Raw genomic sequence first — 10,786 nt, forward strand, 5'->3', positions numbered from 1 at the left:
TCAAACACGTTGATGCTTCGTACTGAGCATCAGGTGGCGACAAAGTAAAAAAAGTCGGCTCAGTGTAGTTGTTCAACCTCCATTCCTGTGGATGGAGCCATTATGGTCATGATAGCGCCAATGATTCGCGAATGACAACATTTCGTCGTTTCGTAGTCCCTCCCTAAACGTGCATTGGCGCGCTGTGCATCCTTCCGTCGGGTCCCCGGTCATCTCTCCGTGAGCCTCAGCAAAACTGGCAAAAATATGGCGGGTATGAGTGCCTCGGGTCCCGGCCCGGTTTCGACTCTCGACCAGGTGGATAAAGGACTGAAGGAGACACTTATAGACGCGCTGAACGCCATTCTGTCGCCGGTGCAAGAAGTGCGTGCTGCGGCTGAGGAGCGTATTAAAGTGTTGGAAGTGACGGAGGGTAAGAACTGACGTGAGATGCTGCCACAACATTCATGACACCATGTGAAGTGCAGATTTTCACACATTCCTGAACACACACCATTTTATTTTAAATTAACGTTTGCTAATTTTATGATGAATTTTATGATGCTTCTCGAACGTGTTTATCATTCATGTACGCGCGCTGAATTTGCTAACATTGGATTGAATTGAGGAGGCAGAACAGAAGCATGTGCAGCCAACATGTTCCCGCATTTATAGTTGATGCTTTTAGAGACGTGAAAAGATTACATGTGTGGAGTTCGGTTCTGTCCGTCTATATTTAGTCAGTTTCACTTTTAAACTCACATGACGGTAATCTCGTGTGGTAAATACGCGTCATGTTTGTGAGAATATCAATATCCAAGTTCACTCAACATTCTGTCATGTAAGTTAACGTTACTGATGTTCCGCGGGAGAGAAAAAATCTCCTCAGGACAGTAACGTTAGATAATAGTTTTTGGATGAACGCTAACGTTACGTTTTTTAAATTATTATTTTTACATGCTACTTTCTTATTTCATAGTCTTATTTATTTTCTCCTGTGAATGAAATACACTTCCTCGTGGTCTCTTGCGGGTTGGTTTCTTCTAGTGTCTCTATTAAAATTAGCTACAAAATAGGCCTAACGTTACCCACTATCATCCTGGATGTGAGTCAGTAACGTTAGCATTGACTAAAAAAGTATAAATATTTACGAGTTAAAGAAGTAACGTTAATGCTTGAAAACCTGAATTGACCACTAATCTGAATATTGGTGAGGATGTGACCCCCTCATTGAATGGTGGTTATTATGACCCACTCACTCAGTTTTAATCATCAGTTTCAAAGTCAGAGACAAACCAGGGCTCCAAAATGCCAGATAATTTGTTTTTATACAAAATATTTGATTATTCCATTATATTATCTTTTAAGCCTATTCAACTACTCATTATTCATTGTCTTGCTGTGTCTGGCAAATGGTATTCTAGCAGAGCTCTTTTTGTTTAATTTTGTTATACGTTATCTTCTGCATTATAGCTAACAGTTACTTGATTTTTGATTGGATTGTATTCATTTTTTACAGCCAAAATTGTTCATATTGAGGTTTATTTGTTTTTCCAATATAATAATTCAGTAGAAGTGCACTACAGTTTAAAAGTTTGAGGTCAGTAAGATTTTTGTAAAAGAAATTGAAAGAAGTCTCTTATGCTCACCAAGGCTACATTTGTTTGATCAAAAAATTGATAAAATTGCCCACATTGCTGTGTGGTGGGCGTTCTGGCGCAATCATCCAAGTGGATGCTGCACATTGATGGTGGTTGAGGAGATCCCCCCCCCTATGTAAAGCGCTTAGAGGTCTCAGAAAAAGCGCTATATAAATGTAACGAATTATTAAAAATACAGTGGAAAATATTGTGAATTTATTATTATAATTCAATATTTTATTATGTAACTTATTCCTGTAATGCAAAGCTGAATTTTCAGCATCATTACTCCAGTCTTCAGTGTCACATGACCCTACAGAAATCATTCTAATATGCTGATTTGGTGCTCAAGAAACATTTCTTATAAATTTTGAAAACAGTTGAGCAGCTTAATATTTTTGTGGAAATTTAGAAAGTTTTAAAGAACAGCAGTTATTTGAAATAGAAATCTTTTGTAACATTATAAAAGTTTTTTCATGTCACTTTTGATCAATTTAATGAATCCTTGCTGAATATAAGTATTTGTGTCTTTAAAAATATACATATATTGACCCCAACCTTTTGAACAGCAGTATATTTGTTTTATTTTTAGAAACAAAACAAAATGTGCCCAGATAAAGTTTGCCCTTGAAAATCAGTCACTGGCTGTGGCCTCTCTCAGGCTACTGCTGTGTGTTGGGTGTCAGCAGTAGCATTGTCTCTAGGACACCAGCCTCTCATTGAGTTAAATCCCATGGATGATAAAAGATATGGCAGTGCTGTGTTGCTGTGAATGAAGAGTACTTAGACGTGTCTTTGATTGTACTTACTTTGCTTCTAATGCATTTTTGGGCCCAACTTGCTAACTTATTGTTGGTTCTTTGTACTCGTGAACTACACTATATTCATTTGGTTTTGATTTGCTTTTGGTTGTTTTTGGCTCCCTGCAGAAAATGACATATTTTTTCCACCTGTTTTGTAGAGTTTGGAGTTCACCTTGCAGAGCTCACTGTCGACCCACATGGAGCACTTGCTATACGCCAAGTAAGACTTGGTTGACATCTAGATATTTTCAGCATGTTACGGTTACATGTGCTTAATTTTTTTTCTATTTATCTGTTGTAGTTGGCCTCTGTCATTCTGAAGCAGTATGTTGAGACCCATTGGTGCGCCCAGTCGGAGAAATATAGACCCCCAGAGACAACTGAATGGGTTAGGACCGCATATTTATGTCTTGGATGTTTCGGAGTATTGGAGATGTGGCGTTTTGTTAATTTGCTTTGCATGTCCATTTTCTGTTCAGGCCAAAGCTGCGATCCGTGAGCTGCTTCCAGGTGGTTTGCGGGAGGCCATCAGTAAGGTGCGCTCCAGCGTGGCCTATGCCGTGTCGGCTATTGCACACTGGGACTGGCCTGAAGCTTGGCCCGGGCTCTTCAAGCTCCTCATGGACATGCTGGCCAGTGGGGATGTTAACGCTGTACACGGCGCCATGAGGGTCCTCACTGGTAATGACTCCAAGCATCTATGACTCTTTCGTACAGTCACAACGAGTGAAAATGTTTTTGCGCTGTTATTAAGCAACATATCATTATGTGTTTCATAGAATTTACACGAGAGGTGACGGATGTGCAGATGCCTGATGTTGCACCTGTCATTTTGCCTCAAATGTACAAGATTTTTACCATGGCAGAGGTATTATACTCCGCTTAAAAACACGGTACAGTCCATGCTTTTGAGACAATCATGTGTAAACGCTTGTGTTCTGTACTTACTGTTGCAGGTTTACAGTATTCGCACACGATCCAGGTCAGTTGAGATCTTTACCACGTGCGCCAATCTCATCTGTGCGATTGATGAAGTAGCAAAGGTAAGCTCATAGACAAACAGGTATCACTTTACAATTAGGTTCAGTTTCCACACAAAAATTAAGAAGCACAATGGTTTTCAACGATGATAATAAGAAATATTTTTATCAGAATGATTTCTGAAGGATCGTGTGACAGTAATGATGCTAAAAATTCAGCTTTGCCATCACAGGAATACATGACATTTTAAAATAGAAGTTCAGCTGATTAACATTTGTTAAAGTTGTATCATTAACATATTAAATAGTTAACTGAAATTTTGAAATGGTTGTTTTTGATTCTAGGGTGCTGCCAATACTCTGATCTTCCCGGTGGTGCAGCAGTTCACAGAGGCCTTCATACAGGCTCTGCAGATCCCAGACGGACCCACTTCAGATAGTGGCCTGAAAATGGAAGTGCTTAAGGTGACTAGCTGTTCCATCATGCAGAAAAATACTTTTTTCCCCTCATGATGTAATTGTAATTATGTGTTGTTATGTCTTCATAGGCAGTGACGGCTCTCGTGAAGAACTTCCCCAAACCTATGGTGTCCTCCATGCAACAGATTCTACCTATTGTGTGGAACACGTTGACAGAGAGTGCCTCCTTATATCCAGTCATTGACCGCTTTTACCACTTGGTTAACCTATTTTCATTAATATCTTATACACATCTGATGTTTTTATTGGTACCATTTCGATAGTACTTTTCTTAACCAATCATGTACTTATGTGAGAACTGAGGTCAACTACACAGAAGAAGTGGATGATCCAATTGACTCAGATGGTATGTGGCACTAAATTTTTGTAATTGATCGTCATTGTTACTTAGATCGTTTTAGTAAGCACTGAGCTCTGTTAATTCATTGCAAATGTCACAGGTGAGGTCCTTGGCTTTGAGAACCTTGTCTTCAGCATCTTTGAGTTTGTCCACACACTGCTGGAGAACAAGAAGTTCAAGAGCACAGTGAAGAAAGCTCTACCAGAGCTCATATATTACATCATCCTCTACATGCAGATCACGGAGGATCAGGTTTGTGGGGCGTGTGAGTGTGTGTCTTAAGTCTTTCTTTATAGCGTTTATCTTCACGTTCTCATCTGTCTCACAGATCAAGGTATGGACTGCCAATCCGCAGCAGTTTGTTGAGGATGAGGATGATGATACGTTCTCTTATTCGGTCCGGATATCAGCACAGGATCTGTTGCTGGTGAGAGCACAGAGAGTTTCTTTGTGGGTGTTTGATTATTTTCCCTCCTTTATCTCTAATGTATCCTCTCGTCCATCAGGCTGTTGCTGCCGAGTTTCAGAATGAGAGCGCTGCTGCTTTAGCGGCGGCTGCAACACGGCACCTCCAAGAGGCAGAGCAAGCCAAGATCGCTGGCAGTGAACACTGGTAAAGAGAAAAAACATCCTCTGTCACAACCAAGCTTTGTCTTTCAGTGGGTTGCTTTACGTCAATATCTCTCCATGGATATGCAGGTGGAAGGTGCATGAGGCTTGCATGCTGTCCCTGGGTTCGGTCAAGACCATCATCACAGAGAATGTAAAGAACGGTCGTGTGCAGTTTGACATGCATGGATTCCTTGCCAATGTCATCCTTGCTGACCTCAATTTACCAGGTAACCTTCTTGTACATTTTCATTTCCATCTTATGTCTGTGAATGGCCTGAGTGTAATGACAGGATCTGATCTGCATGTTATTTAATTCCCAGCAGCCTCTCCATTCCTGTTGGGTCGGGCCTTATGGGCAGCCAGTCGCTTCACTGCAGCGATGTCCCCAGAGCTCATTCAGCAGTTCCTACAGGCCACTGTGAGTGGTTTACATGAGAGCCAGCCACCCTCTGTTCGGATCTCAGCTGTGCGAGCTATCTGGGGGTAAGACTTTTATTACCGTAAGACATGTTTCTCATGTGTATGGTTTAATAATTTGCACATATCTGTATGCTGTTCCATTGTTTAATTTTTATTAGAACAGAGAATGGTTGAATGCTTACCAAAGCAAAAGAACCACAAAGATAAAGGCTTTTTTTTAATTATTATTCTTTTGGAGCTAATAAAGTCTTGCTTGGGTTGCTTCTAAGCAGGAAGCTTAATCGGTTCTACACTGAGCATTTTAGGGATGAAAACCTGAAAAATGTCTTTGTGATGAATATATATGGTTTAAACTGAATTACATCGTGCCTGATGAAGACCTGAGGGTCGAAACGTTGCTTTTTTTAATAAATTCTTTTGGAGCAGTTCTCAGTGTGGGGACTTCACACTTCTTTATTTGCTTAAACTGAATTACACAATTGAATTATTTCAAATAATTGCCAATGTGTATGAATATTAAATAATTCTCCAGTCTTTTTGTCATTTACACTACAGTTGTTAAAGTTTGGAGTCAGTAAGGTGTGTGGGTTTTTTGTTGTTGTTGAAAGATTTAATGTGTAATAAATTGATACTTTTATTAGGATGCATTAAATTGATCCAAAGTGACAGTAAAAATATTTTATAATGTTACAAAAGATTTATATTTCAAATGCTGTTCTTGTGAACTTTCAACTCGTCAGACAATCCTAAGCAGTACAACTGTCAAACATTGATAAAAACAGATTGATCAGGATATTAAAATTATTTTTGAAGGATTCAGTGACACTGAAGACTGGAGTAATGACTGCTGAAAATTCAGCTTTGCATCACAGCAATAAATTACATTTGAAAATATATATATTTTTGACTATATTACTATTTTTGATCAAATAAATGCATCCGTGGTGAGCATAAGAGACTTTCAAATGTATAATCTTACAGACCCTAAACTTTTGATCTCTCGTGTATTTTTTTTTCACGTGATCTCTCTTTATGCGTTTCACAGGTATTGTGATCAACTCAAGCTGTCGGAGAGTACCCACGTCCTGCAGCCGTTCCTGCCCAGTGTCTTGGAAGGGCTGGTGCAGCTCGCGGCTCAGTTCAGCTCTGAAGTTCTCACTTTAGTCATGGAAACCCTTTGTATTGTTTGCACCGTGGATCCGGCTTTCACCACGAGTGCTGAGAACAAGATCTGCCCGCTCACTATTGCCATATTCCTTAAGTACAGTAATGGTAAGATCATTTTATAATTATTTAATTTTATGGTCAACATCCAGTATCATTTGCCTTGTAGATTAGATTATTTGGGGCTTGTTTTCTTTTTTCTTTCTGTTAGATCCAGTTGTAGCATCTTTAGCGCAGGACATCTTCAAGGAGCTTGCCCAGATTGAAGCCTGCCAAGGACCCATGCAAATGCGCCTCATTCCTACTCTCGCTAGCATTATGCAGGCACCGCCTGATAAAATCCCGTCTGGCCTTTGTGCTGTAAGATAAACTTCTTATTTTGTTCTACCTCCATTTATGAACTGTTTTCTGTAAGTAATACATATTTTTCTGTTCTTGCAGACATCCATTGATATCCTAACTACAGTTGTTCGTAACACTAAGCCCCCTCTGTCAGACATGCTTGTGTGCCAAGCTTTTCCTGCGGTGGCCCAGTGCACCCTCCGCACGGATGACAACACCACAATGCAGGTAGCATCGGTTTCCTAAAAACAAAAATCTGTTATATCTTTTTAGAGTCCTCATGTCAGTTGTTATCTAACTCGCATCATTGCTGATTTTCCCAGAATGGTGGTGAATGCTTGAGGGCCTATGTGTCCGTGGCGCTGGAGCAGATTGCCCAGTGGCAAGATGAGCAAGGCCACAGTGGCCTGTGGTATGTCATGCAGGTTGTCAGTCAGCTCCTGGACCCTCGCACGTCTGAGTTCACCGCTGCTTTTGTAGGTCGTCTGGTGTCCACTCTCATTACCCGGGCTGGCACTCAGTTGGCTGACCAGCTGGACCAAATACTGCGTGCTATTCTCAGCAAGATGCAGCAGGCCGAGACCCTCAGTGTGATGCAGGTATGGTTGGATCATGAATAGAATTTTGGCCCAGGTGCAGTACTCCAGTGTCGGTACTAAACTGATACCATTAGTGTTTTCAAACTTGGGCCTGGGGGGCCACAAGCAGGGTCCATGGAAAATTTGAGAGAATAAAAAAATATTAGGGCTGTCAACTTTAATTTGTTGACTTTAAATGTCAATAAATATGTTTAACAGTCGTTTTAACTCCATTCATTCATTGTTTTCATCAACACCAGATCTAAATGTAGATCCTTGAAAGGAAAGAAACCAAAATAATACAGTACATTTTTGTTACCATGGTGCTGGGATCCTGCTGAACCCGAATGCAGGTGTGGCGTGATGTAGCAAAGCTACAGAAATAGCACCCACTTAATAAACTGCAATTTTACTTTTCAGCAAGTTATAGATGTCTGCTTGTTTTTGCGTATTGAACATTCATTTTCTTGCATGACAGATCATTGTGAAGCTGGCTGCTCAAATGAAGTGTCAAATTTGTCCTCTTTATTCATTTCTCAGTCCCTGATCATGGTTTTCGCCCACCTGGTCCATATCCAGTTGGAGCCCCTTCTGGAATTCCTATGCAGTCTTCCAGGTCCCACAGGGAAACCTGCCCTAGAGTTTGTCATGGCTGAGTGGATGAGTCGCCAACATCTGTTCTATGGCCAGTATGAAGGCAAAGTCAGGTGAGGGTTTCCAATCTAGTCTCCAGTGTGTTTGAAGGAATTGTACAGCTTGCATTGAAATAACACTGTAATCACTCTGTCCACAGTGCTGTCGCCTTGTGTAAACTCCTCCAGCACGGTCTCAATACAAATGACAAGCGCCTCCAAGATATAGTCGTCAAAGGAGATGAAATTTTTAATCCAGACGAGGGAATTTGTACACGTTCTAAATCGGCCAAGAGTAAGTAATGACCTCTTAAAGGGATTGCTCACTTTAAAATAAAAATTCTGTCATCATATACTCACCCTCAAGTTGTTTTAAACCTGTATGAATTTCTTTCTTCTGCTGAACACAATGGAAGATATTTTGAAAAATGTCATTAACCAAACAGTTAACTGGTCCCATTGACTTCCATAGTTTTTTTTCCTACTATGGAAGTTAATGGGACCAGTTAACTGTTTGGTTACTGACATTCTTCAAAATATATTCCTTTGTGTTCAGCAGAAGAAATAAATTCAAACAGGTTTGAAACAACTTGAGGGTGAGTATATGATGACAGAATTTTCATTTTAAAGTGAACTATCCATTTAAAGTGCCAAATAAATAATTATTGCCTCAGATATCTGACCGATCTGTTCCTCTCAGACCCACAGCGGTGGACCAACGTTCCTTTGCTGGTAAAGATCTTTAAACTCATCGTCAATGAACTGTCTTCTGTGGTGGAGGCTAATGCAAATAGATCAAATCCAGCAGATTGGAGCCAAGGTATTTATGTGGTTGGTTTAAATATTTACCCCTAGTATTAGTATTAATTGATGACTTTTAATTGTGGGGGGCATCTTAAGTTTTGTACTGCATGCTTTGCAGACTCTGGTGGAATGTGGGATGATCTGGCGGAGGAAGAGGACGATGATGATGAGGAAGATGAAGGACTAGCAGGACAGCTTCTGTCTGATCTCATTGCCTCTAACAAATATGGTAAAAATTCATATGACCAAGATAGGCTTACATTTTTCCATTCTAATTTTACATTTATGTATTTGACTTCATCCAAAGTGACTTGAATTGTATTTAGGTTTATGTATTTGTTTCAGTTTTAATTTTTAAATATTTCCAGGTAGTAATTTTTGTGTTTTAACTTTTCAATTAGATGCCAACATTTCTCATTTTTGTTTAATGTAATCTTTTCATCAAAGATTTGTATTTCAATTAACAAAAATGTTTTCAAAAGTTTTTTTTTAGTTAACGGTAATAACCCTGCTTCACATCTTTTGCAATGCTGCTGTGTTGGACAGACATTGGCCGTTCTGTACATCCTCTGCTTTGTTAGTAAAAAAAAAGTGCACAATGCTTTATATATTCGCCACTTAGTCTTCTCTGCAAATAAGCCATTGTATAACAGTTATTGTAATTTCCCCATAGATGATGATTATTATGAGGATGATGATGATGAAGATCCAGATGCTCTGAAGGATCCCATATATCAAATTGACCTTCAGGTGAGTCATTTTGCATTGACTCAAAACACAGTATTTCTGTAACACAATGCAGACTTCATATCTTCATCTCTTATTAATATGCTGTTAAATGATTCTAGCGTTTCTCTCCACGTCTTTCTCCACAGGCTTATCTGACAGATTTCCTAACCCAGTTTGCTCAGCAGCCTTGCTACAGCATGTTTTCAAGCCACTTGAATGAAGTAGAGAGAAGAGCCCTGCAGTCCGTCGGTATATGACCCGTATCCCCACCCAACATCGGCTCCTTGTCCTTTGTTTCCGTCTTTACCGCTCAGTCATCTTTTCTTCAAACTTGAACATTTGAGTGGCCTCGGAATGCCTTTCGGACGACGCTCTTGATCCACAACCCAAAAGAGGACTAGAGTAAAGGTTTACGTGCCTCTCCCTGTGTTTATTAAGGGAAGGAATGGACTGGGATTGATTCCTGTGGATGTTATAAGAGAAGACGTGAGGAGCAGCTTCTTAGCGTCCCAGACAGGACTGTGTGGGTGCATTTGAATCGGATGTCAAAACACTACTGTGCTTTGATAGACCTGTCTGGTATGATGAATGAATTTTTTGCAAAGGGACTGGTAACGGTATAGGAACAATTTAAAAGTATCAACTGTCCATTTGTACCTTCTCACTTTACTAAATCACGATGGTTACAAAATCTTTCTGTAGAAGAAGGAAAAAGACTTCTGGCAGATGATTAATTAATCTTTGAACAAAAGTTGGAACTGTTGGCGGCCTTATTAAAATATTCCACGTCGTTTGTCATTACGTGGTCTCATGAGCATGGTCTTTATGGCTACACAGTGTTGGGTGAGCATGAAGAATTATATGGTGTTACAATGGTGATCTTACAGTCTTATTAGCAACACTGTCTCCACTTGAGTATGAGAAAAATTTCAAAATAAAAGGCCTGTTATGGTCTAATTTTAAGTGTATTTAGTTTCGAAAAGTTTTTGAAGATTTAGACATCTGTATGACAGTATTTTATTTTTTTACCGTAAAAGAAAAACTTAATTTATCTATATTCACTCTTAAATATATATTGCTAACACTTTACAATCAGATTTTAGGCCTATTTGTTAACATTAGTTAATGCATTAGCTAAAGTTGAACTGACAATAAGCAATATATTTAAAGCATTTATTTATTTGTTAATGTCAGTAGAAATGTTGTTCATGTTAGTTCACAGTGCATTAACTAATGTCAACAAAAATCAAGTTGTATTACCAAATGTAAAAATTAGCATGAAG

At 39.4% G+C, this 10,786-nt stretch overlaps 1 protein-coding gene across 2 annotated transcripts; it reads left to right on the forward strand.

The window, feature by feature from the left end:
• Positions 1–24: 24 nt before the first annotated feature.
• ipo9 (importin 9) lies at positions 25–10,471 on the forward strand. Of its 2 annotated transcripts, none has more exons than XM_079598427.1 (24): positions 25–412; positions 2,581–2,642; positions 2,724–2,810; positions 2,902–3,103; positions 3,202–3,290; positions 3,379–3,465; positions 3,748–3,867; positions 3,951–4,051; positions 4,170–4,228; positions 4,323–4,474; positions 4,551–4,649; positions 4,729–4,835; positions 4,922–5,061; positions 5,155–5,317; positions 6,300–6,526; positions 6,630–6,778; positions 6,860–6,988; positions 7,084–7,359; positions 7,879–8,045; positions 8,132–8,265; positions 8,671–8,790; positions 8,893–9,003; positions 9,448–9,524; positions 9,650–10,471. In XM_079598427.1, exons 1-24 carry the CDS (start codon positions 247–249, stop codon positions 9,758–9,760), a joined length of 3,135 nt encoding a protein of 1,044 aa, XP_079454553.1. In that variant the 5' UTR covers positions 25–246; the 3' UTR covers positions 9,761–10,471. The 2 variants fall into 2 exon arrangements, with proteins under 2 accessions (XP_079454553.1, XP_079454554.1); XM_079598428.1 differs by having other exon boundaries at positions 178–412; positions 5,158–5,317.
• Positions 10,472–10,786: the final 315 nt, after the last annotated feature.

Source organism: Phoxinus phoxinus (assembly GCF_949152265.1).
Source record: "Phoxinus phoxinus genome assembly, chromosome: 22".
NCBI classification, from domain to species: domain Eukaryota; kingdom Metazoa; phylum Chordata; class Actinopteri; order Cypriniformes; family Leuciscidae; genus Phoxinus; species Phoxinus phoxinus.

Bases quoted from the DNA above. Each gene is read 5' to 3' on its own strand.
- ipo9 (XM_079598427.1), top strand. From the start codon at position 247: ATGGCGGGTATGAGTGCCTCGGGTCCCGGCCCGGTTTCGACTCTCGAC. The intron at 3,466-3,747 runs GTAAGCTCATAG...TTTTGATTCTAG, and splicing joins CGATTGATGAAGTAGCAAAG to GGTGCTGCCAATACTCTGAT. The intron at 4,052-4,169 runs ATATCCAGTCAT...CCAATCATGTAC, and splicing joins TTGACAGAGAGTGCCTCCTT to TTATGTGAGAACTGAGGTCA.